The sequence below is a fragment of the Harmonia axyridis genome, chromosome 3 (genome assembly GCF_914767665.1).
Source record: "Harmonia axyridis chromosome 3, icHarAxyr1.1, whole genome shotgun sequence".
Classification (NCBI taxonomy): Eukaryota; Metazoa; Arthropoda; class Insecta; order Coleoptera; family Coccinellidae; genus Harmonia; species Harmonia axyridis.
The window spans coordinates 998,481-1,024,986 of NC_059503.1; the positions used below are offsets into that span (position 1 = coordinate 998,481).

Below are 26,506 nucleotides of genomic sequence, written 5' to 3' on the forward strand. Positions count from 1 at the left end.
AAATTGTGTAAATATTTGCGAAGGAAGGATATTGTATAAAATGTTTTAAATCTAAATGGCCTTTTTGTGAAATTATTTAGATTATCCTATCCCAGGTAGGAATGGATGTACAGCAAAGAATATATATTTGAAGTTTACTTATATATTTTCATAGAAATGTAAAAACTTATAATGTTACTTGAACATATTTCATTCAAATACACTAATGCAACACGAAAAAGGAGTTTTATTTCTAAAATAACCTTGTTTGATTCCTGGTTCACATGGGGAGAACTCTCAGCCAAAAAACCCGATTTGGTACTTTAATTTCATTAGTTGAGCGGCTAGACCCTAATATTATATGTTTTTCCAATTGGAATGATACCATTCGAAATGGTTATAATGGCAACACTGTTTATTATTTTTTGACATTTCTCAAGTCATTTGTGTCCAATAGGTTAGTTTAGGTTAGGTCATTTGTGTCCAATAGGTTATGCCATTAAATCATGAAAAGGTATACACTTTAACAACGTTCATAAATTTTCTTATCTAATTCTGTGGCAAATCTGCTAATTATAACAAAATTATGAGGAAAAATCTTTAAAAAATATTTCGTGGTATATTTCATTATTTTCATTATTATAGGTTGGTACTTGGAAATCTCTAGTCATCTTTTATCTGTCAAACTTGAGTACAGAAAACAGTTCTGTCAACCAACATTTTTCAATGCTAAAATCACTAAGACTAAACGATATTTTTTAAAATATTAAAATCAGTTTTCATTTGTGAATATCAAAAAAGTGTTTCCAATATAACCATTTTAAATCGTATAAATCCTATTCCTAAACTATTCAACTAAATTTTTTAAATTCGCATAATCACAATTATCACAATCCTGTGCGGTTTTCAACCACTCGTGCCATGTGTTTAGATTAATCGAGTACTCGGCTGGTTGCTCGTCTCATTCAAACAAGGCATAGATAGCTTCAATTGTGAAGCTTAGTAACTCGATTCCTACTGGCTAATTTTGTACAAAGAAGCTATCCTTCTTGGGTACTATCACGTCGGTGTGTTCTGAAGCAGTACACGTTGCTGTTCCTTCTTGAAGGCCACCAATTTCTGCATTATCCTCAACATCGATACAGTGGGTGCTTCGAATGCTATGGACATGAAGAAAGCCAGGGAATACGAAGCCACCACCTGTCCCAGGAAGATTATCAGCATCACGATGGTGCCTAGATGTAGAGGACTGTCCATGCTCATGGCCATAGCTCTTATGACAATCGGATGCAGCAGATAAGCGCAGTAGGTCACCCTACTGAAGGGGTATAGGATGCCGGCTGATAAGATTTTGTTGACGATACCTGCAAGAGAAACTGGTAATATATTGGTGCTTCATAAGTTGGGGGTTGTGATTAACCTCCATAACCTGTGGAACATGCCACGACAATCCATCCAAGCCCAAGAGCCCATGCTGAATGGCTTAGAGCGCTGTAAGCAGCTCCACTTATTGGATCCAAGTTCACCCCATACAATCCATAGACCAACACCAAAAGACAGCCTGTAGACAGGGTCCAACCGACCAAGACAACAACCTGTACATATAGACTTTTTATTAGAAATTACTGACAGGGTGTTGTGGTACTACTCACCTTGTTCATGTGCAACTGGCAGTTTTTCTTGAAGAGGAACCAACCAATAGACATGCCTACAAGATAAGGCCCTAGCCTTGTCCATGGTTTGTCGTATATCTTGTCGAATAATGCTAGAGGATCGTCAGAACCAGGTCGGTGGCTGTTGCTGTATGCTATATAGCTGGTGGTCATCCATGAACTTACCAACAGGGTCAGTAGGACGGATGCTGCACTTTTGAAATGGCTGTAAGGTAATAATGCATTTTATGGTTTGGGTTTGCTTAAGAGCGGCTATTCTATTAAGGGCGAATATTCGCCAGAATAAGCATCACTCCTGATCTGAGGATTTGGGTGTTCCCCAAGGGTGCGTTTATGGTCCAGTTATATTTTTCATGCTATAAATGAACCGGTTTCAAAGCCAAAAAAGCTCACCTTGTTGATAATATCAATATAACAGCCCCAATAACATAAAACTGGGTATCATCTGACAAATACCAACTCCACAACATGCACTGCAAAAGACAAAGTGTTAAAGATCTTATTAGATAATCATTATTGTTTCACTACCATTTCTTCCACTGGAAACAAGGTGTTGATGTACAGGATGTTCCTCCACCAATATTTCTCGCAGTTCACGTGATCCAAAGTGGGAGGTTCAAAAACTGAGTTATAATTGAACCATTTCATGGAAATGTCGACTAAAGCTAAGGTGACAAGGTAGGGGACTGTTAACCTGGAAAAGAAGTCGATTAGAATGTTTTTCTCTCTTGCAATGCTTCTTCACGAACCTCAGAAATCTGTAAAAGACCAAGCCGAAGAAATGGAGGAACCCTGCGGAGAATCCTTTCTTGCCATTGGTCAAAGGGTCTAGTTTTCCTTTGGCGTTGGTGCGGAAGTAGAGGAAGGAGACCAGCAAGCCACTAGCGAAGAAAAATGAATCGACGCTGAAGGCACCATTGGAAATGGTTTGGAAGAGGAAATCTTTCTCTATCACTCTTCGGAACTCCATGTTATCTGAAGGGAAATAATAAAAAGCACTTTTTGGTGGAATTTACTGAGTTTTTGCTTCCAAAGGGTAGGAAAAGCTTTGTGATCACATTTGTGCTCAAAAAAATTGTTTGTAATCGTGTCTGAGTATCTCCAAACCATTTTGAGAGTCGTCATTTGTACAATTTTCAACCGATTTCAATAAAATTGGCATAGAATTTTTGTATGTTCTTACCAGAATATTTGAAAGCGATTATGCAAGTATGGCCCAGTATGACCCAAGCCATACTGATTGACTTTAAACCATGGATAGTTGGAATGGTATCACTGCCAACAGAATGGTCACAAATAATCCTCATGTTCATCCTTATAGAAAATGACATCAAAACCTCCCTCACAAGAAAATCTGAGAAAAAATGAGATTTCTCTTATCGAACTACCTACAAAACTCAGTGTTTTCACTTACTCCACACAGATTGCCCTTTATGTTTATCTGAAGTATTATTCGATCCTTCACTAAGATCTGATTTGGCGTCGTCAGATTTGTTGATTATGTATACTCCGTGTTTACCTACAGTAAAGAAATATAAGTATAAATTGAGGAAGATAACTTGCAAGAAGTTATAAACTGACCGTTGGTCGATTTTAAATCGGATTCTGTCATTCCTATTTTCAACTGTTCGTTCACCAAGTTGTACGCAGATTTTTTTCTCCTTTGTTCTTTCGAATATTCTGAATAAAAGTCGTATGTCGTTCCTATGAAGAGCATGATCACGGTGAAGCTGGTTATAAAGCTGAAAAAGTGGAGTTGGGGAATAAATACTATACAACAAATCTGAATATGGTGTGCCCTCTATCAATATTGCGGTGTTTTATCCCGGCACTACTAATGGAATCGTCAGTATGGCAACTCAGCGGCCCCTGCCATATACACCGTACAAAAGAAATTATTGCTCGTTCGGACGCTAAATACAAGGTTTTCCAAATCTCTAACAATTTTTCGGTTCCAATCTGACTGAATAATGCAAGAAATGATTTTTTTAGAGGTATCGAGGTCGTACATTCTTTTATATCGCGTTGAACATCCATTTCCTAATTTTACAATTTAACGACTTAACATATTGTTGATTAACGGTTTGTACCTATTCTCACTTCGACAATATTTGTCATTTTTTAAGTGTGAATTTATATTTGATCCTTTTTATGTAATTTGCATGATCTTGATATACGAAAATACCGTATAGGTCAATGAAACATAAAAAATGTATTATTTGTCCAAATTTATTGTATCACCTTCCAAAATATTAAATTTACGCCAACGTGTTGTATTTTTAGACGAAAAAAAATGCAAATAATCCTTCGATCATTTTATGGCCATATCTTACCATAGAAATATAAAAGTCTTATCCGTCCACAGATCGAATTTATCATGGTTGGACCTTATGGCCTCTACTTCCACGTCTACGTAAAAATTTCCTCTGGACGTCTCTCTAACAATTCCAATCACATCGTCATCTGTGCAAGAAAAGGGCATGCAAACTCCAACGTGTATGATTTTGTTCTGAAAAGGAAACGATGTGAAATGGAAAGGAAATTTTGGGTTATTGTTTATTGATCGTTTTAAGTATCTTCCGATTGTTCCGTTAGGTACAGAGTTTTCTAATTTGATCACGTAGTGTGAATCATCTGGTTGAAGTTGAAAGTGGCACAGAAGTAACTAAACGGTGATTTTTTCAATTGAAAATGAAAGGTTTGTTAGATGAGTTGCAGTATTCAAGTGTATCGAATAAGCACACAGGAACCAGATGTTGATATAATATTTAATTTCAAATTGCCTCAAATGATTTTGCTTGAAATTCTCATAAAGTTTGGACCAGTTGCCAGCTACACATAAAAATCTCACTTTATGGTGGGGTAAAACTGAGTTAAAGTCCACTGTGTGAATTTCTTCATCCAGAAGATTCTAATTGTCTGGATCCCAATGAAATAATTTCCTTGTTAGGTTGGGAAATCGATGTTTAACACTTGCAAATGAAGACATACTCACATCTGTGGTGAAATTCGTTCTCAAGTGAAGACGCAACATGAAGAAACCTACTGGAAACGGTGATGAAGACGATGATCCTAAAGTAGATTCATATTCGACGCCTTGGCTGGGGCTTTTCGGTGTCTTTAAGACTCCTGCTTCTCTAGATACTCTGACCGAGTTCTGAAAAATTGGAAAAATGGAATAATGAAAAATCAATCTGTATTTGGTTCCGGCAACATCGATTTTATGAACTTTTAATTTTTCCTCAAAAAAATTTTTTTCAAGACCCAAATATGGAAAGTTTGAGACAAATTGAGTACGAAATTCGGCTAATTAGGAATCGTTCATTCTAACACCGCTTACATATTGTTCGTAGACCTCAAAGTTCATGAAAATTTGAACTCGAAATTTGGAAAAAACCGTTAAATTGAATCTCTACACAATAATCGTTATAAAGGGTGTTTTTTTAGAGCTATAGAACTTTAAATTGCAATAAAACAACGATGGATTATTCGATTGACATGAATTTTATTTATCCGCAAGATAATCTTGTGGCATTACATTTTAAATATGATTTCTGGCAATTGACCGCCACGGCTGGCTCGGATGTAGTCCAATCTGGACGTCCAATTTTCGATGACTTTTTCCAACATTTGTGGCCGTATATCGGCAATAACACGGCGAATGTTGTCTTCCAAATGGTCAAGGGTTTGTGGCTTATCCGCGTAGACCAATAACTTTACATAGCCCCACAGAAAGTAGTCTAGCGGTGTTAAATCACAAGATCTTGGAGGCCAATTCACAGGTCCAAAACGTGAAATTAGGCGGTCACCAAACGTGTCTTTCAATAAATCGATTGTGGCACGAGCTGTGTGACATATTGCGCCGTCTTGTTGGAACCACAGCTCCTGGACATCATGGTTGTTCAATTGAGGAATGAAAAAGTCAGTAATCATGGCTCTATACCGATCACCATTGACTGTAACGTTCTGGCCATTATCGTTTTTGAAGAAGTACGGAACAATGATTCCACCAGCCCATAAAGCGCACCAAACAGTCAGTTTTTCTGGATGTAACGGTGTTTCGACATACACTTGAGGATTAGCTTCACTCCAAATGCGGCAGTTTTGTTTGTTCAACCAGAAGTGCGCTTCATCGCTGAACAAAATAGAATGGACGTAATGCGTGATACGTATTCCGCACAGAACCATTATTTTCGAAATAAAATTACACTACTTGCAAGCGTTGTTCAGGCGTGAGTCTATTCATGATGAATTGCCAAACCAAACTGAGAATAAATCACTTGACAGCTGTTAAATCGGTCGCCATCTTGAACAGTAATGCCAACTTAAAGTTATATACTTCGAAAAAACACACCCTATATTTCCTAAAATATCAGTCACATCCCCCTCAAATAAAACATTCTTTATATATCAAGCTGCGATCTAAAACATATTGAGGTTTCAAGTTCGTATCTTTCTTCAAGGAGACTTGGCAGCCTCGAGAATAATATTATCAAAAAAATTTTTTTAAATGTTAGTGTTAAAAGAATACTTAGGTATTCTAATGATTATCTATTAGCGTAAATGTAGGTATCCTCTCGGAAATTTGGCAACAAAGTACCCATACAAGATACCAACAACAAAGACTCCTTCGGCAAATATTAGTTGTGTCAATTTTAGATTTGCTCTGTTGCTCATTCCAGTATTATAATTTATTGTCGATTTTAATGTGATTTTTGTCAGGTTACATCATCCAATCCGTGTTTGTTCCTGTTGCGTGCTTTCTTGATTGAATTACTGAGCTTTTCGTGTTGTTTATAGTTACGTGGACGGCCATTAAGAATATTGACAATTGTCTGGACAATTTACGGTTTCTTGTTCCACAATATAGGAAGAACTTCTCAACAAACTGTGAAATTGTTAATTTAATAGATGCGGAAAATAACAATTCTAATTTGAGAATATAGAAAATGGTCAGGAAGTTGTAGACCTCTAAATGGTTTGATTTTTGAAGCAAAAATTACGCCTTTTCTAGTGGAATTTTCTAGTAGGTTTACCTACAAGAAGTCTTTTCTGACATATGAGGTTCTTGAACCATTGAGAATTTCGTACAATTCTCAAATTTTCATGGGCAAAACGCTGCTTCGATGAAAATTCAACTCACCATAGAAGCGATTAATTTTTCTTCTTCTTCGAAATAAATATTCTCGCATAGAATTCTCGACCCTGTCCAATAGTGGTTGCCAAAGAACCATCCAGTTGAATATTTTCCGCTGGCATCTTCCACTGAAAAATAAAAAAAAAATTAGGAAAACATGGACGAAAAATCAGAAGCTTTCCCGTGTAATTTTTTCTAATATTCTTCTTGAGTTTTCTATGGTTCGGGCAATCCGAAAGGCAAAAAAATTCAGGACATGCCATTTGAAATATTTCAAGGGCCATTTTTTAAAAATTGCAGTGACTTTCGGTCCACCTGTAGAGTGCACCGTAAATTAACAAAAGACTTGAAAACTATTAGGGAAGTCAATAAAAAAAATCGTACAATATTCTTGAACAGGTTTCAAGATATATTTTTCATTTTAAACCTCTAAATCGTGGTTTACGTCAAAAAGGACCTACCATAGAGAAATGCTGATAAGTGGGGTTTTTCGAAATCAGAAAATTCATGGATAGTATGGGTATGATATAAAAATTGGGCATTCTCTTTAAAAAAACAGGTTGGTATCGTGTTTCACAACTTTCGGAACAGCCTGTATAGAGTCAAAAATAACTTAAGCGTATGCGCTGAGTAGGTGCTGACTATTTCGTCAAAATTTAAATGATTCTCCTAGCCCAAAATTTACAATAGTAACCGCTCAAGCCCTGTCAATAATTATATAAATACTAAATAATTCCTAAAAATAATTTTTTTTAAGAGTGAAAGGGTAGTTTCATAAAATAATTCATGTGTTCATTGAAACGTGACATATTCAGCAATAACCGTTTATTATTAACGATCATTTCGTTGACAATTCCATGCTACATCATCAATCACTTCCTTTTCCACCACTTGAACTGTTTAGAGAAAGTCTTTCTAAGCCATCATCGAAGATAGTTACTTGCGTTCTAATTGAAACGGAAAGTACATAATCTTTTATGGTGCACGAAGACTCGGAAGAATTAAATAATTTTCACGGGATTGCATAAATGCCGCAGATTCTTACATTGTTAAGGTTCACATCTGAGCGATTTTAGAAATGTTATGGAAAAGTAATTTTTGATGGCGATATTATCCGTGCATTGAAGAAAGCATAACAAACGCAGCAAATTAATGATCGATATTCTGAAAAAAATATGTTTTATTTACGTTTACTTTAGGAACCACAAATAAAGGGTGTTTTTTTAGAGCTATAGAACTTTAAATTGCAATAAAACAACGATGGATTATTCGATTGACATGAATTTCATTTATCCGCAACATAATCTTATGGCATTACATTTTAAATATGATTTCTGGCATATGACCGCCACGGCTGGCTCGGATGTAGTCCAATCTGGACGTCCAATTTTCTATGACTTTTTCCAACATTTGTGGCCGTATATCGGCAATAACACGGCGAATGTTGTCTTCCAAATGGTCAAGGGTTTGTGGCTTATCCGCATAGACCAATGACTTCACATAGCCTCACAGAAAGTAGTCTAGCGGTGTTAAATCACAAGATCTTAGAGGCCAATTCACAGGTCCAAAACGTGAAATTAGGCGGTCACCAAACGTGTCTTTCAACAAATCGATTGTGGCACGAGCTGTGTGACATGTTGCGCCGTCTTGTTGGAACCACAGCTCTTGGACATCATGGTTGTTCAATTCAGGAATGAAATAGTTAGTAATTATGGCTCTATACCGATCACCATTGACTGTAACGTTCTGGCCATCATCGTTTTTGAAGAAGTACGGAGCAATGATTCCACCAGCCCATAAAGCGCACCAAACAGTCAGTTTTTTTGGATTTAACGGTGTTTCGACATACACTTGAGGATTAGCTTCACTCCAAATGCGGCAGTTTTGTTTGTTGACGTAGCCGTTCAACCAGAAAAAAAAATGGATAAAATGGACGTAGTGCGCGATACGTATTCCGCACAGAACCATTATTTTCGAAATAAAATTACACTACTTGCAAGTGTTGTTCAGGCGTGAGTCTATTCATGATGAATTGCCAAACCAAACTGAGAATAAATCACTTGACAGCTGTTAAATCGGTCGCCATATTGAGCAGTAATGCCAACTTAAAGTTATATACCTCGAAAAAAAACAAAACACCCTTTAGATAACCCTTCGAAAATATTGTCACCACTTTTTTCATAAAACTCCCATTAACTCATGAACCATTGAGTTTTCAACCAAGGTATGATATTGCCAAAATTCTAAGCTATCTAATGATCCAATAATATACTGGGTGTGCCATTTGAAATAACAAAGTACCTCCTACTTTTTGACATAAGCGCCAACACCACAGAACTGAAAATATTTAATATTGGTCTAAGAAACCAAATTTTGAATGAATTCTTGCTTTCCGTTCTCCGTAAACGTCTAAAGTACCATCGACTGTGATACACCCTGTCTATGTGAATTTGTTCAAAATGAAAATATAATTATGGTAATCCATCGAAATTGAGTTCTTGATGATTACGTGCTTCGTATATTTTCGAAATCAATTGTTCTGGTGGAACAACAAAGCCCGCTGTATTAGAAAAATATAACTGTCTAGTCTTTGTTATTCTAGACAAGCATGATATCTCCAAACTAATTGCGGTGAAACCATATACATATATCAATGAAAAGATTGACATTTTCAAGCTGAAATCAACGAAAGCAAATTGTTAAAGATGCCATCATAATTATTTTGCAGCAATGTTAGTTAGTGAAAGTGAACATATACTACAGGATATTGTTTTTTTTTGGTTCAACTTCCACACACCTACACGCACGCAAATGTTAAATTGTTCATCAACAATACATAGTAAATACATATTAAGAAGTTGATCAAATGTTGAATTGAGATATACCGTAATTTCATTCATTAGAAATGTGTCACCTTAACAAACGGATGAAAGCAGAAAATAAACATAGCATGTTTGTAATATTCCGTGTGTTCTGCAGGTTATCCTAACATCTGAACTTTCCACTGAAGGAAAAAATGGAAATTTTCACTTCGTACACGCCTCTTAACATATTCTTCAAGCCATTTTCACTTATCATCCAATATACAGTTTGTTTCGATTTTGTCGAATATATCTACACCCCCTTTCAATTCAAATGAAAAAAAAATGTTTCTATAAACGCAAATGCTTTGTTTCTGAGAGAAAATCCCAACATTTCCTACTAAGTTAAACTAATTATTTTCTGTCTTTATTTTTGTTTCAAATTTGTGTTCGAAAAAAGTAGCTATGAAGTTAACCTTAAGTTTTAATTTTAACTCAAAAAACTCTTAGATAAACCGCAAAACGCAAAAATCCTAAAATTTTAATTTTAGCTCTTGACCACAGATCACGATAGATATTCTTCTTCTCATTGAGGTTTCTTGCTTAATCAGGCGTTTGGGTCTTCTTAAATTTCCTGGTTTTCTCGCATAAGCAGGCATTGTTATGATCATCCAATAACTCGTAATATTTTTTTTTGTCTGATATGCAAGCTCGAATTATTTTTTTACGGTACGAAGCAGAGCAGTATCTAATGAAACTATTGGTCATTACAAAAAGTTTTATGTAAAACTATTATGCTCGGTGAACGGTTCAGTGATATTTCCTTATTGTTTAGGAGATTACAAGGAAAAGAAAGTACTTATTTCTGTTGTTGGAATATCCACGGTAATGTACAGGGGGTGTTCAATAAGAACCTCTTCATTGGTGGAAAACATCCAAATCTGTGCTAGGATATTTATAGATAGCCATTTCGAAAACTCATAACTAAGATTTTTTTAAATTCTAGAAGATCTTTATTCGGTTGATACCCTTAGAAATTTATGATGGAATTCATATAAAGGGTGTTTTTTTTTAGAGCTATAGAACTTTAAATTGCAATAAAACAACGATGGATTATTCGATTGACATGAATTTTATTTATCCGCTAAATAATCTTGTGGCATTACATTTTATATATGATTTCTGGCATGTGACCGCCACGACTGGCTCGGATGTAGTCCAATATGGACGTCCAATTTTCGATGACTTTTTATAATATAATAATAATAATAATAATAATGAACTTTATTTAGCACTCGGCTATTGAAAACAATACAAATATAATCCACTAATTTAATTAAATTCTTCATAAATATAACTCATTAAACATTTTTTGAATTCTCTATAATTATTACAATATTTGATCTTTTCAGGTAGACTATTGAAGATAACTAATCCCCTGCTAAATGTGGATTTATTCATTAATGTAGTATTAACTTTTTCTATGTAAAAATCATCTCGACGTCGTGTATTATAATCATGTATCTCATTAGCAAATTTTAGGTTTTCACTCAAATATTCAGGTAACATTTTATTCCTTGCTTTGAATATTAAATCTAATGTTCTATAAATTTTTTTTATAAGGTTTTCCAACATTTGTGGCCGTATATCGGCAATAACACGGCGAATGTTGTCTTCCAAATGGTCAAGGGTTTGTGGCTTATCCGCATAGACCTAGCGGTGTTAAATCACAAGATCTTGGAGGCCAATTCACAGGTCCAAAACGTGAAATTAGGCGGTCACCAAACGTGTCTTTCAAAAATCGATTGTGGCACGAACTGTGTCACATGTTGCGCCGTCTTGTTGGAACCACAGCTCCTGGACATCATGGTTGATCAATTCAGGAATGAAAAAGTTAGTAATCATGGCTCTATACCGATCACCATTGGGGCTAGTGAATTTATTGCCTAACAATACTCTCAAATAAACCCCGGTATTTAGCGGATCGCAGTATCCACTTCAAAGGAACATCTATGGCCAAGCGTTTTCATGGACTAGTTCAAGTGACTTTGGATATACTATACCTACGTTACTCGAACAAATAGGTTGAATTTCGAAATTTTTGTAATGTTGTCAATTATAATGCCATAAAATGTGCGAAATCTCTCAAGGTGTCAGTGATATGTTATAAAGTAGAAACACGCGAGATATCAGAGATATTGACAGATGAAAATACTATGTAGATACCTATATGTAGCAATCAGCGATTATTGAAAATTAAACCAAAACTCAGATAAGATGCATAAGCATAGGTAGGTACCAAGAATTTTGGCCAAAATTTTTGCAAGCAATGATTAATAGTCCAAATTTGAAGATTTCGATCTAATAAAATGTTACGTAAAAACTAATAAGTATAGTTATATTTTTTCGTTGACACTTTTAAGAAACTTTCTGCAACATTGAAATTGAAACCAAAAAACCGTGTTTTGAAAATTTGCACACACCTTTGAAATACCGTGAGATTACGAAGGAATGAAAAAACAAAATACATTTAGCTGGTAATTTGTGCTTAGAAAAAATCAAATTCGATAGAAAAGAAGCTGAATTTAAATTTTTATCTGCGAAAGATATCGCAGATTTATTATTGAAAAATACGCCCAAATGATATATTCAGTTTAGGTGAAGCATTACAAGTTTTAGGATAATGTTTATTATTAATTCTTATATCACAAAATATCTCTTTAAAACCTCAACCTGAATTGAACAATCAATATAACGTTGAAAGATTTGAACTCAAGGTTATTTAATCTGAAATCCTAATCAAAATGTTGAAGATCTATAATATTTGAAACGATCAAAGCTATCTAAGACTTTTAGTGAATTATTTACAATAAAAAAATTCCCTCAAATTTTTTGTTTCACTTTAATCACTTTACCAGAACCATAGAAAATGTAAGAAGAATACCTATCGATATAAAATAATCTATATCTTGGTGCCAACAGATTCGATAGCGTTGATTATTATTGCGTCTACATATTATAAAATACCAATATAAAGCTTAGTCAAAATTATAGCCTCACAAAATCATATAAAATTCAAGCAGAATATCGAGAAAAAAATCAATATTTCCGTAAACACAGATCGAACTACGTTGAAATTTAGTTTTTACACTCAAAATAATCACTCTTATATTCATGCCGAATGAGACAGTACTCTTTTTTACGAGAAACAACGCGAAAAACTGGTAAATAAATTGTACTAAAAAAAATTCAAAACCATAGAAAAAAATCTTCACAAGTATCTTCTTAGAAAAAACTCCTACTTACTTTTCAGGGCCCAATTCTCTCCTTTCGTCAACCCCCCGATAAAGCCTTCCACATCTCCCCTGCACCTCTCAGAGACCGACCTCTTTGTCATACCCCAATTGGCCACAAGTTGTTCAGTATCGAAGATGTTCAGCATCCTGGACAAACTTGCCGGTACGGGAACAGTCTCATTTCCACCCCCGACGCTCAAACGTACCAAAGGGAGGAAATATTTGGGCTCTACAACCGCCCCCGCATCATATTCCATCTCTTTAGGTCGCAAGGCCACTGTTAAATCGGAAATATGACTCCCGGCTTCACAAAAGACGAAACAAATTTGCATGAACAAGAGAAAAATCGAGACGGACATTTTCGCGGGCCTTTTGCTGGCTCGACTGGATCAGCGAAGAAATTTGATTCAACGAACTCGCGAGGTACTGGTCCCACTACATCTCGAGGATCCCCCATACTTTCACCGCCACTTTTATACGCAATACTAGCATTTAAAGGGCTATAAATATCTCCACTTCTCTATGACTTGAGAATTTGAGATTGATCGAAGAAAATTAAATAGAAATGATTCAATCAATCTTGATCTAATAATGAAGCCATAAAGCAAAATAAGAAGATTTAATATCAAAAACTGTCTATGATAATACCACAGACTAATCTGTGATAATACACCAAACACTAGTAATCTGTGATATAACCCCAATTTTCTTCAAAACATCTAAGGTTCGAGCCCCATCAGCGACTTTATTTTTTTTTACATTGATTAAATAATGATTATTCAATCTGCCACAAATATAGTGTCCCAAAATTATTCTACAGTTACAGGAAAAGATATCAAGCATATAAGTTTTATTGTGATTATAGCACCATGAACGTAACAAAAAATCAAAACACATTCCCAGAACCCATGGATTTAGATCCAGAACCTGAATTATCCACTAAGGAGACACTAGTTTATTTAGAATTTGGAGACAAAATGAAAGACTACATCTTCGACCAAAAAATCTTCTTCAGAATGGCTGAATTGGAAGGAACTCCGTTGATACAATTGAATAATCATATTTTCAAAGGTATCACACCTTATAAACTAAATTTTGATTATTGTATTTCTTTTAAACTAAATTACACATAACCAGAGATATTCTGATTTTAAGCCCGTTATTTGTTTCAAGAAACTATACACTTTTGATTTTAGGGAAATATCAGTCGTGTATTGGCACAAACTTATTCTTCACAGACCACAAACAAGCCGATCAAGAAGGTGGAATTGAAGATGGGGAAACTATACGGTTGCAACATCAGGCCACTCAGTTCAAACATATAGAGTTGACGCCTGTAAAATTCCCATCAGATATGGGCGAATTACCTAAGCCATCACACAATATTCAAATCAATAAGAATTATGATTATAAGTCACTTCTGAGAAAGTTTGCGCATGGTGATTTGAATCTCAAAGAAGATTTAGTTGTTGTTTCAAGAGATAATAACGTCGAGAGCAGACCTGTTGTAGAAGGAAAGGAGAAAAAAGGGCAGACATGTAAGAAGGATTCTAGAGTTCCTACAGAGGTGGCAGAAAGTCCTCATTCTTCTAGCAGAGTTACTATAGCACCTATACCTAAACCGAGTGGTAGAACAGAGAATCAATCAAGTACTGCCAATAAATCTGTTTTTCATCCAAAACAACCGCTAAACAATGTTATCGATATTCTCACTCATAAGATGGAAAAATTGAAACGCTTAGCTTTGAGACCTACAAGAAGAAAAAAAGAGCCTGAAGTTGCGGCTGAATGCGAGGAAAAATATAAAGAAGCCTATGCTTATAATTCGTTGAAAAGCATGGTGAGTATTGATTTAATTTTTAGTTTGGAAAATTAGCTTTCTTTGCTGGATGCAAAAAAAGTTTCAAAAAAATCATCTCATTTGGAATCACCTTTTTCAATTTCAGGTAATGAAACCATCTGATTCTTTTCGTACCATCACTGAAAAGTTCAATGAAAAAACCTTGGAAGGAGCTGCAGATATTGATCGGAGTGTAATGCAAGGTGTTTTGAGTTATTCACCCAAATATTATCGTGTATTGAGTGAAGATGAAAAATCGGCAGTACTTAGCATCAAGAACTTCGATAATTTGTCTTTGGCGGCTAGGTACATCGTGATCAAATCGCATCTTGATCATTTGGAGTCCAAAATTCCAACTCTTTGTAGAGAAGAGTTTTTTGAGAAAGATTCCAATGGAAGGACTATCCGAGAAAACATCAAGATTTATAAGAGACTTCTTAGAGTGCTTAGTGGACTAGTGAAAGAAAAGTATTGTTATGATAGTGATGAGGATTAATACATTCACTTTGGTTTATCGGTGGATCAACAAAAATGTGAATAGATAATTTTGTGATAAAGTTTCACTAAATCATTTTATAAAAGACATCTGATATATTATGTTGAAATTAAAACATGTAACATTGTGAATTTCATAATTGTTAATAGAATACTTTTATGAATTGAATTCATAATACAAAACCTCATAGTAGCATGGTGTTTAGATCAGTTATTAAAACATTAATGACTCAAAACAATTGGATAAACTTCAATTGATATATACGACTCAATAATCAAAGACTTACTCTTACAGAAAATTAATTTAGAACAGTCTCTGTCATTAGATGTTTTGAGATTCTTTTCACTTTGGATATCATATTATATGCAACCATAGTATAAGGAAAGGGTAGTAAGCCAACCGCCGTTTGACGGCAAGGAAATAGTCACCAGGGGTCGCTACTGTAGTTGGATTTCGTGACTACCCAAAGTGGAAAAGTAACTCGATAATAGATGGCGCTGAATCATGAGCTATAGATGGCGCAGAAATGATACGATAATTCATTCAGTGGCGTGGTTGAAAAAGGGGTCGCATGACATTGCCAACAATTTTTATGTCATTATTAAGTTACCACTACATTTGAATATTCTAATATTCATTGAATATTTGTTCAAAATATAGAAATCTTCTGACCACTCTATTTCAAATATTTTAGTTCCTCAAAATAACACCAATTTTTTCAGAGGGCTCCACTTTACGGACCAATTTTTGACAGTAAAATTCGAGTTAAACGTGAGTACAACTAGATGGCGCTCAACATCAAAACAAAATCGAAAAAAGCACTTACTATCCTTTCCTTATACTATGATGCAACATAAAAAGCTAGAAGTATGCATTCAAATTGGGAAAATCTTTTTTAATAATTATTGATATATATTTAATAGTGGGTCAATTTCCCAAATATAAGTCCAGAAAGAAAAAAAACAGTGATATGTAGAAAAAATTCTACATAGTTGAGTTGATGAAGTTGCATACATTTTTCAGTAATACGATAGTTATTTCGAAATAATTATGCAATCAAATTGATCAATTAGATAAATCCGAATAACAGAAATCAAATTTGACTCACAGAAGAATAATTTGTAGTCAAATTCCCGATTTCAAGTCAGTGTATTTAGAATTAGTGATCATTTGAAAGAAAAAAGCTATTGGTTTCCAAACACAAAAATTAACAAATATACAGAAAATTAATTTATTAAAAATAACATTATAAATTATTATTTCAAATAACTAACAAACAAATTCAGTCATCACCATCTTCATCAGCAGGGAAAGCATCCATATTGGGAGCAGTCAATTTGGCTTTTCGTAAATATGGACATCTCGTCAGCTCTTTGGCAGTTTTTCTCTGGGCAGGATTGTAGACTAGCATATTCTGAAAAACGACGACGCAAAAATGAAGCACACAAACCGTGCTGTATTCTCTGGTACTTACCTTAAGAAGGGCCTCCTGTTCAGGATCTTGGAAGGCAATAACATCTTTGAAATCTTTCGCCTTCCACTTTGGGAAGGTTGGTTTGAAGTCGGGAAACAGAGATACCCCAGGCCAAACTTCTTCTGTGGGTGTTCCCATTATCCTAAATATTTTGTAGATTTGATCGATTTCTGAATCTCCAGGAAATATTGCTTTCTTCAGAATCTGTAATAAGGCGAAAATTAACAATGAACATTGTTAGGCCCTCAGAAGTAACTCACCATTTCTGCTAATATACATCCTAAACTCCAAATATCAACCCCTGTGCAATAAATTTTTGTACCAAGTAATAGTTCGGGGGCTCTATACCACATGGTGACAACTTCATGGGTGTATGTTCTAGTCGGAAGAGAGAACGATCTTGATAAACCAAAATCTGCCAATTTGATGTGACCCTCTTTGTCTATCAATAAATTTTGAGGTTTTAAATCTCTGTGTAAGATGGTTCTAGTATGAAGATAGGCCATACCATCTACCAATTGCTTCATGTAGCTCTATAACGTTGATGAAAATAATAATAAGTACAATTGATTTTAATACAAGACTTACCCTAATGAGTTCCTTGTTTAGTGGTCCTTTGGAAAAATCCATATATTTCTTTAAATCCAAATCAAGAAATTCGAATACTAAATATAATTTGTCTGTGCTGTACATTACATCTAATAACTCCACAATTGAAGAGTGCTTCAAATTTTTCAGAAGACATATTTCTCTAATTGCCGTAGAAGGGACACCTTCAGAATCACCTTTGTTATAAAATCTGAAAAAATTAATAGTTATTTTTTCTTCATAGCTTGAAATTATCTCGGAAAGTCAACAATGTTATCATATTAAAAGCAGTAATTATAGAAGCCAGATATAAAGATGAATTGCTTCCCATGGAATAATACTTAACGTGTTCTAGGATTCCTATTGAAAGCAAAATGTGTGTACATGAAAATGTTTATAATTTAAGAAGTTGTTATTCACTCCAAGGGTTTGTAGAGAAGTTTTCCATTGAAGATTCCATAGCCCAAATTGTATTGGAAGGTAGACCCCTCCTTATTCAACATCACTTTGGAAATGAGGAAAAGGACCCCAATATAAGCTGAATCATGTGGTGCTACGGTATTTAATTACGTATTACACCTCAAGATCCAGCTAATATTGGAGTCGATATTAGTAAATGTTAGCACTAAAATATGAGACAACCCAGCAAGTTAACAACAAATTTTTAAGCTATTTAAAGAGCTACACCAATCATTCTCCAGTTGTTAACTGACAAGTTTAATTCGAAAAGCTAAAGCAAAAATTAACCAGCGATTAAATTAATTAATAACTTACTTTTCCAACTTGATACGCTTTAGTGCTACATGCTTTCCGGTAAGTTTATTTTTTGCTTTGTACACAACACCGTATGTGCCTTCACCGGCAGTTCCTAATTTAATAAATCTATCTAATTTTTCCATTTGAACTAAATGCTCTTCCTATGTCTATCGTTAAACTTAGCGGGAAAAGTACCTGAATATCCACCGCCATTTCTGTTTATCAATGGAGGCGCAAGCGTCAACTGAGGGTGAGGGTAGGCTTCTTTTCGCACACACAGCAATACCAAAATAAGCAAAAAAATCAATAAATACTTCAATACTAACCTTTCAGTATTTCGAAAAGAAAATCAGACTATAACTAAGAATGTGTCCTTTCGAAGGAATTACAAATAATATTTATGGGATTCTAAAGAAAATTGTATCAATGATACCTGGAAAGATCACACACATATTCCTTCAGTCGAAATTTATAGTTGGCAACAGTACAGACGCTAAACAGAAAGATTATTGACTGTTTCATTACGAAAAAATAACAATATTGCTCAATTGCTGTATTTCTTTCTATTTTCACTCAATGAAATAGTCTGAAGTAATTATTGATAAAGTTAGATTATATTTGAACATCTTTTACGAGAAGATCTTCAGAATTTTACATACATTTCAAATTCAAAATCAAAGGTTTTGGCAACATGGCAATATCAATGCGCGGTCGATTGCCGTTACCGAATACATCTTAGCCATTGTTGCCAGATGCATTGAGCATTTATCTGTATAATATCTTCATCAAAATAGGGTACTCCCCGAATCAGATCCAGAGATGAGAAATTGATGATACGGAACAAAATGTATAAGAGAAAATTAATTTTTCATCTACTTGTCTGTATAGTATTTCCTACCGATTTATCAATGTGCATCATTTATGTACCTATCTCAATTATTGTCTGAACTTTCATCTGCTCTCAATGACTCTTCACATATAGATTAAATGAATCATGACTATGATGTCTAGAAATACTGGTGTAACCAATGATTTTTGAAAAAAAAATTAAGAAAAACCGCGACGGTTTTTCAAAGGACAAGCATTATTCAAGTATTTTAAGAATTTGTTGATACTTCACTTGATTTCTGCATTGTTTCCCATGCCGCTCACTTACATTTTCCCTGTCTTTTCTATAGGCTCATTTCCACGGTTGTAGTACTATCTCATATGATGGTTTCTAACTTTCGATAGCAGATGGAACTAAAAGAAGTTAGTATCACGATAGTGATAGTAACTATCCTAGCAACTGCACCATATAAACTACTCGATAGATATACTATCGAGATAATATCTCTGCTATCGACTATCGTGATAGTGCGAGAGTGCTGTCGCACTATCACGATAGTTACTATCACCGTGAAAATGAGCGCTATTAGAAATAGGAACATTTCAATAAATGGCACCTGCTAAGGAAATTATCAGAAGCACATCAAAAATCTGTATAAATGCTGATAAATATTTATAGCTGGCAACACAGCCGCTCAACCTCGTTAACTTTCGAGTCTACTCGGTAGATTTTTTGCGCTGTAATTTCTCCTAAGCCGAAGTTCTCCCGGTTTTGAAGTAGGCGTCACTGGTAGCCGTATTATAGTGGATAATTTTGATCTAAATTTGTTTATATACTGAACTAATTCCTTGACTTTTGTATTGTATTGTGTAGCAGGTACTTCGATACACATTCTTCCAGAAAGTCGTCCTTAAAGAGGTAAATACCTTTAGTTGGAACACAAATATTTGTAACGTTTATACAACGAATGCCGTCCGCCATTACGGCGTCACCTTTGTGAGAAGTGGAAACTAAAATTATTCCATTTTATTTCAGATCCGACCATGGCGTCGGAGCAGTTTTCCCTATGTTGGGATAATTTCCACAAAAATATGAGTTCTGGAATGAACTCAATGTTAGAAAATGAGGATCTAGTAGATGTAACTTTAGCAGTGGAAGGAAAATACCTTAAGGCTCATAAAATGGTGCTTTCTGTGTGTAGTCCATATTTCAAAGAACTCTTTAAAAGTAATCCGTGTAAACATCCTATAGTTTTTATGAAGGATGTTTCGTATGTAGCATTGAGTGATTTATTACAATTTATGTACCAAGGCGAGGTACAAGTTAGTCAAGAAAATTTATCAACATTCATTAAGACTGCCGAGGCCTTACAAATCAAGGGACTCACCGGTGATGGAAGTGTGAGTTGAATTTACATTCTTTCTTATAGGAACAATTTAAATTGTTTACGATATCGGTATACCATAATATCTATTTTACTTTCATCTAGAATGCTACTGAAAATGATACTGACCAAGAAGAAAAATCTATACAACATATTGTAGAAGAAACAAAATCTGTTCCATCAGTACCTAGACCGAAAAAATTACCTCCATCCCAAGCTGTTGTTCAACCTCCAGCTAAAAGACAAAGAACGAGCACATCATCTTCTGAAATGGCACCTAGTAATGTAGTAACGAAAACGGAACCTATAACAAACCCACCTAACGAATTTGTACAGTTTAAAATGGAACCATATGATCAGTCACAGACTATAAGTATACAGGATGATGATGAACAATTTGGCGAAGGACTTGAGGAAACCGTTGGTGATGATACAGAAGACTATAGCATGATGGAAGGTAATGAGGAGGAACCGCAGGCGGGGACAAGCACGGAAGGCACTGGTGAAGGACAAGGTAGGTGTAGTTTTTAATTACTTTTGATTTTGGGTTCATAAAATATCACTCTTCCTTTTAAAGCAAGAAGTAGTACTTGGTTTGGAGTCGTTTGATAGAATTTAGCTAAAGATTGATTTAGACTGGATTATTTAATAATTAAACTTTTTGAAATTTTTTCAACTGATAGTGATGATGATCTTGGAGATTTCAAGTTTGAATTTAGAATATTACCTTCTTCTCTAAATAATCATGTTTATTCTCCAACTAATAATGAACAATTTATTGATATAAAAACTTGTTTGAATAGAAAACTGATGTTTTATGAATCCCAATATTTTTTATCCCAGTCCAATTTGTTTTCAAATCTCTTATGACTGTCCATTCAGATTGTTTATGAATTATTGCAATTTTTACATTGTTTATATATATATATATATCAGTTTGAACTTCAAAATATTGAGTTATCAAGGTGACAACAATATCAATTGATACTGTTGAATATGCCTCCGGAAGTTCTTTTTCTGCTGCAATTCAATCTGCTTCATTATTGCAAGTTTCTGTTCGAAAGTTGTATGAAGCAATTAGATTGAATTTTTACAGGGAATCAAAGAACCGCTTATATGAGATTTTTTGAGATTCTTAAAAAACATCAAACTTAACATTTTTGGAAAGAATAATTTGAATGTTTTTTCTATTTGAAAATTCTGGATCTTATGGAATACAGAGAGAGTACTCAGCAATTGTTGATTACAAGCTTGTTTTCATAGATCTCTTTTCATCTCATTCTTTCCTCGATGAATGTGGCTGTGGTTAGTTAATCATTGCCATAGTTGGTTTTGGTGTTATTTTATATCTCTTATTTTCTTTTGAATAAATCTGAAGATTTATGTTGAAAAATTATAGATAATTTTTTATGAGCGCAACAAGCATTTTTGACTTGTTTACTTTTAATTTCATTAGGTGTACGAATTAGGGAGATTTGGTTGGAAATGTGTACTTTTCACAGGTTTGTATTTCTTTTCCTTTATAAAGATTTCTACAGAATTGATTCTCTGAAAGCGAGGAATCAAATTCACAAAATTCTGTAAGGGGAAATTCTAAATTATGAAATCACAATCATAGCCATGCAAATTTTTCAAAGGTGTAAATTGTCTATTTTTTTCAACAAATATTGCATTGCTAAGGTTGGGTCCTGGACAGTCATGAGAATCTTTTTGCTCAGTTTATTTGCTTCTCTATGGTACTGGGATTATTTCTCGCATACAGAATGGCCTAAAAAAAAAAACCTAGCTGGAGGTGTTAAAATTTTTCACCTCTATCGTTAAATAGATTAGATAAAACCTCTATATCTGGTTTTTATTAGGCCTTGCCCTGCTTATTGTTTTTAATTTCATTGCTCACTGTCAAAAGTTTTGTTAGATACTTCTGTTGTCTTAGTTTTCAAATTGTGGTTTGTTCGGCAGTGAAGTGTGTCAATTGTGGTTTACTCTGTTGTGCAAACTTTTATTACTTGCTGGATCTTGTTTTTCAATTCAGGCATAAATTTATGCCTGATCTTTTGAAAAACTGATTTATTCTGCATTTTGAAGTTATGCATTGGTTACATCTGAGTCTAATATCAGAGTAAATTATTACAGTTGTTTCTGTAATAATTTAATCAATCATTTAATGATTTGTTGGAAGTGTTCTTTTATGATTCGAGAAATTTATTCGAATATTCAGGTTGGACTATTAATATTTTACAGTTTTCAGGTCATCATTTTCTAAGATACATGAAATTACCATAGTGATAATATTAAGTGATATTTCTGGTAGTTGAGGGAAAATTTTTTCATCTATTAGTGTTATCAAGGATGAATTATTAAAACTATGAGAAAAACATTAATATTTCATAAACGAATATTGAAGTGAAATATTGAAAATGCAATACAAAGTACGACAATTGGTGGTTGTAGCTCTTTGGAAGTACTTTATTTTCTTTTTGATGTAATATAGAATTATGGCATATCTTCAGTTTGCTGCTCAACTAGGGGAATGAGTGACATAAGAAAAACACAAGGCAAGTATATAATTTTTTATTAGTTTCAGTTGGACTGGCCGGTCACTACATCAAGATTTTTCAATTGACATTCTATAGACAGTAATTTAGAATTCATCACATTGAATTTTCATTAATTTCAATTAGAGTTTAATTTTGTTCGATACATTTGAGCACGCGCATTTATGCTGCGGAGTTTTCTCGAACCATTGTAGTTTACTATTGTTCATTATAGATGGCGACGCAGTCCAGCAAATAGCTCGCTTTTGTTTCTAAAAGTTTAGTTTATTTCATGATTTTGATTGAATGAAATAGAAAAAAGTATAATTGTTATCAGTAGTTTATAATTTCAATTGATATTGTAAACTTCTCACTCAATTTATGATTCAAACAATATATTTTTAAAGTTTATTTAAATGCTGGTCATGTATTATTAGAATACTTCGCGAAAATATATTTGAAATTGTGTAAACATTGGGTGCTATTTCTTCTGTTTTTCCAAAATGAAATATAGGTTTTCCTGTAGGTACTTCTCCACAAGAAAAGTCTTCTGGTAGGTGTTCCTGGACTGGATAACACATCTGGAATGTTCCTAAATGATGAAATAGTATAATACTATAATGGTGTAGTATAAGAAAGTCATTAAAATATTAAAAATAAAGTATTTCGTTGATTTCTTCGTACCAACCAAATTAGCATGTTGAAAATTCATTCATATGGCTGATATCTGGTCATCTACTAATGGAAAATTTTTGCTTCAAGATACAAAATACGAAACGTCATTGGAATCATTCAAAAGGAGAAAACCTAACATGCCCAGATATATTGTGGATGGCTTTGTATTTCATGTTAATATTACAAAAGGCAATCCACCAATGATGTGAGTAAATTGAATGCCGTTAGTAGTTCAAGTGAATTAGCAGTTCTTTTCGACTTGACATTTATATTGGAGGACTATTTGTAGTCCTGATAACGTTAATCAATTTAAGCATAATTACCTATCTGAATTGTTAGGTGTGTCTACAAAATTTAAGGGTTATGTTTTTTTTTCATTGAAAGGGGCGGAAAATCCTGGAATTTAACAGGTACGTTTCCATTGAATCGAGAAAAATGCACAGCATATCGGATTCCTTGATAATTTAATAAGGGTCAATAGTAGGATAATGAATTAGAGACTTTCATCTTCTTATTTGAGAAAGTAATCAAATTAGGAGATCGACTGACCTTTCACACAGCTGTTATATTCCCAAATCAAATTGGACAATTTTGTATTACCTATCATTTTTTTCTGGAAAAATCAGTGGCAATCTGGTTTAGAAATTACAGAATTGGATTCTAAAATTGAAAATTATTAGGTACGAAAACTATGGTGAGATTATGGAAGTTTAATTGGAAGGTATGAATTATGTGTTATTCAAACCACTAACCAGAAGCTACAAAAGGTTAGCGCGATACATGTAGAAAGAATATAACTCTGTGTTAGGGGTGTAAGTTGTAGTTTAGGTTATACTTCAGAATCGTTTGTAAAGCTATTCACTTGAACATACTTTTGAGGCTTGTAAATAGTCATAATGAAAAATTTCACATGGTTGGCCAGTTTTGCCTAAAAATGGCATTGGATAAAAATAAAGAATTATTATAAATGAGCGTAACTTAATAATGGGTGTTGAAATATTTTTTTACTTATCATAGTTTTGGAAATAAGATTCAATGAAATTGGATTAAGAATTGAAATACATAATTCTAGCAAAAAGACTTAGTACCTACAAAGTCAAAACTGTAATGATAAGCACTTCGTTTGGCTGCTCTTATGAAAAATAAGTCATGTTTTTTAGTGGGTCACCCAAAATAATGAAAGAAAGTTATTAATTTTTAACGGTGCCGACTCGAGATCACTAGAACTCATTCCTGAAATGAACTGCATCAACGATCAATGAAAACATTCATAAACTGATATGTGATGACCACATATTTTTAACGAAGCGGCAACGTCTTATAGATTTTTTTAAAGAAAAATAGAACAAGTGTAAACATTCTTCTTCCATTAATGAAGGTTGATAACAATATTGGTATATATCTTTTGATATTGCGTGACTCGAAGCAATGGGTTGTGCTCATATGGGCCCAATCGCGAATGTTCTTCAGCCACGAGTAGGTATTGTCTTCGTCCTGGCATCATTCACCATCTTCTTTACCCTCTATTGAAAATTTCAGTATTTCGTAATTTGGACCACGATGCACATATCCAAAATACGATGTTCTTCTCTTTTTTATTGTCAGTAGTAGTTCTGTGTCTTTATGCATCCTTTTTCATTTATTCCACGATGCACATATCCAAGATACGATGTTTTTCTCTTTTTTATTGTCAGTAGTAGTTCTGTGTCTTTATGCATCCTTTTCATTTATTCCATGTTGTGTCCATGAAATTTTGAGCATTCTTCTGAATCTCCACCTAACAATTATGTTTGGATATTAACTTCATTCATATGACATTTTTAAGGCCCTTGTAATGTTACAATAATTTGAAAAAAACCTATGTTAATATAATTATTCATCCTACCACTATCAGTCTTGAAATTATTATTCAATAGTGAATCAATCACTTATTCGTGAGGAGCTGCATGGTCTCGTAGGTTTTTTCTGTATTTTAAGGCAATTAGGGCAAATTAGTTATAAACTCTATTCATATAACATTTCTAAGGCTCTTCTGAGACTCTAATTGAATAGATGGGACATTGATCCCAACGTACAAGTTGTATATGTGACCGGAAGAAGAAGAATGCTCTTGCAATGTTACAATGATTTATAAAGATCCTGTGCTAGCATAGTTATTCAAACCTCAAAAATTCAGTATTTTAAATAGTCTGGAGGCCATTTTGTTGAATTACAATCATTATGACTATTTAGAATTCCGAAATCAGTAGATCATCCCGCTCATCGTTGCCAATTTCAGATATTTACGGTGTTTAGAGTACAAAAGGTTAGGGTGCCATGCCAGGGCGGTGTTGCCACATGATGGGTCTATCGACGACATCAAGATCAACAAACCCCACAACCATCCACCTGACTACTCGGCCGAGGAGAAGATCGTCTTTATGAGAGAGTTGAAAGAGGTCACTCTGAAGAATCCTTCGGTATCATCCAGGACTGTGTATGCGACCTTGAGTGAAATGTAAGTCGATGACTTACCTAGGTGTTTTAGGTTGGATTGGGTTAGTTTGGTCTATATTTTGAACAGGTGAAGGGAGGACTATAACATTTTGTTCTAGATTTATTTAAATAACACATTAGAACTACTCTAACGATAGGCTTGAGTGGTGTTCAATTTCGGACAAGGTTTCTTAATCATTGTTTCTAATAATGAACCTTCGAAAAGGATTGAGAAATGAAAATTCAACCCTCCTTATATTTTGGGATGTATATACTTAAAAAATTGTTCAACTTCTAAGTTTCCGAAAGGTTTCATTAAAATGTAAAAAAGTCGACATAGGAAACATTCAACTAACAAACAAATTGGACAAAAACAACCATCGGTCCGTCGTCTAGAGCTTTTCTCAGGAACTATAAGATTTATTTTCAAGAAGTTTCGTACAAAATTCAATAGCTTTTCCGCATTTACCCCCTTGAAATTTTAAATAGAAAATCGAGGAAGCAAAATAAGAAAGAATAATTTCTTGGTAATTTAACAACACATCTTAAAAACGTATTGTCCAATTATT

General features: G+C 34.1%; 4 protein-coding genes across 55 annotated transcripts in view; 2 read left to right on the forward strand and 2 right to left on the reverse strand.

Moving 5' to 3' along the window:
- Window positions 1-126: 126 nt before the first annotated feature.
- Window positions 127-15,615, reverse strand: LOC123676592 (nose resistant to fluoxetine protein 6). Of its 4 annotated transcripts, XM_045612601.1 has the most exons (14): window positions 15,509-15,613; window positions 12,897-13,163; window positions 6,796-6,917; window positions 4,648-4,809; window positions 3,986-4,161; window positions 3,234-3,394; window positions 3,067-3,171; window positions 2,836-3,006; window positions 2,402-2,627; window positions 2,181-2,346; window positions 2,046-2,125; window positions 1,632-1,857; window positions 1,400-1,574; window positions 127-1,343 (listed from the first exon to the last, which is right to left on the reverse strand). In XM_045612601.1, coding segments are annotated over exons 1-14 (2,343 nt in total). In that variant the 5' UTR covers window positions 15,510-15,613; the 3' UTR covers window positions 127-1,038. The 4 variants fall into 4 exon arrangements, with proteins under 4 accessions (XP_045468557.1, XP_045468558.1, XP_045468559.1 ...); XM_045612602.1 differs by lacking the exon at window positions 12,897-13,163 and having other exon boundaries at window positions 15,509-15,615; XM_045612603.1 differs by lacking the exon at window positions 12,897-13,163 and having other exon boundaries at window positions 15,515-15,608.
- Window positions 13,580-15,415, forward strand: LOC123676594. Its single transcript, XM_045612605.1, has 3 exons — window positions 13,580-13,957; window positions 14,083-14,726; window positions 14,833-15,415. The coding sequence occupies exons 1-3, from the start codon at window positions 13,756-13,758 to the stop codon at window positions 15,220-15,222; spliced, it is 1,236 nt and encodes a 411-aa protein (XP_045468561.1). The 5' UTR covers window positions 13,580-13,755; the 3' UTR covers window positions 15,223-15,415.
- An 824-nt stretch (window positions 15,616-16,439) lies between the features above and the next one.
- On the reverse strand, window positions 16,440-18,657 carry LOC123676595 (cyclin-dependent kinase 2-like). 3 transcript variants are annotated; one of them, XM_045612606.1, is made up of 6 exons: window positions 18,474-18,657; window positions 18,236-18,304; window positions 17,285-17,495; window positions 16,957-17,229; window positions 16,697-16,900; window positions 16,440-16,636 (listed from the first exon to the last, which is right to left on the reverse strand). In XM_045612606.1, the coding sequence occupies exons 1-6, from the start codon at window positions 18,560-18,562 to the stop codon at window positions 16,505-16,507; spliced, it is 978 nt and encodes a 325-aa protein (XP_045468562.1). In that variant the 5' UTR covers window positions 18,563-18,657; the 3' UTR covers window positions 16,440-16,504. The 3 variants fall into 3 exon arrangements, with proteins under 3 accessions (XP_045468562.1, XP_045468564.1, XP_045468563.1); XM_045612608.1 differs by lacking the exon at window positions 18,236-18,304 and having other exon boundaries at window positions 18,474-18,650; XM_045612607.1 differs by lacking the exon at window positions 18,474-18,657 and having other exon boundaries at window positions 18,059-18,275.
- Window positions 18,658-19,603: 946 nt separating this feature from the next.
- LOC123676597 (modifier of mdg4-like) overlaps window positions 19,604-26,506 on the forward strand; it is a 55,780-nt gene continuing 48,877 nt past the window's right edge. For 43 of the 47 annotated variants that reach the window (XM_045612632.1, XM_045612658.1, XM_045612629.1 and 40 more), the window contains exons 1-3: window positions 19,619-19,787; window positions 19,905-20,269; window positions 20,359-20,767. In XM_045612632.1, coding sequence (XP_045468588.1) covers window positions 19,913-20,269; window positions 20,359-20,767 — 766 coding nt within the window. In that variant the 5' untranslated portion in view covers window positions 19,619-19,787; window positions 19,905-19,912. Of the gene's footprint in view, window positions 19,788-19,904; window positions 20,270-20,358; window positions 20,768-23,549; window positions 23,668-25,740; window positions 26,000-26,506 lie in introns of all 47 variants that reach the window. The other 4 variants (XM_045612613.1, XM_045612615.1, XM_045612633.1 and 1 more) reach the window with 4 other exon arrangements.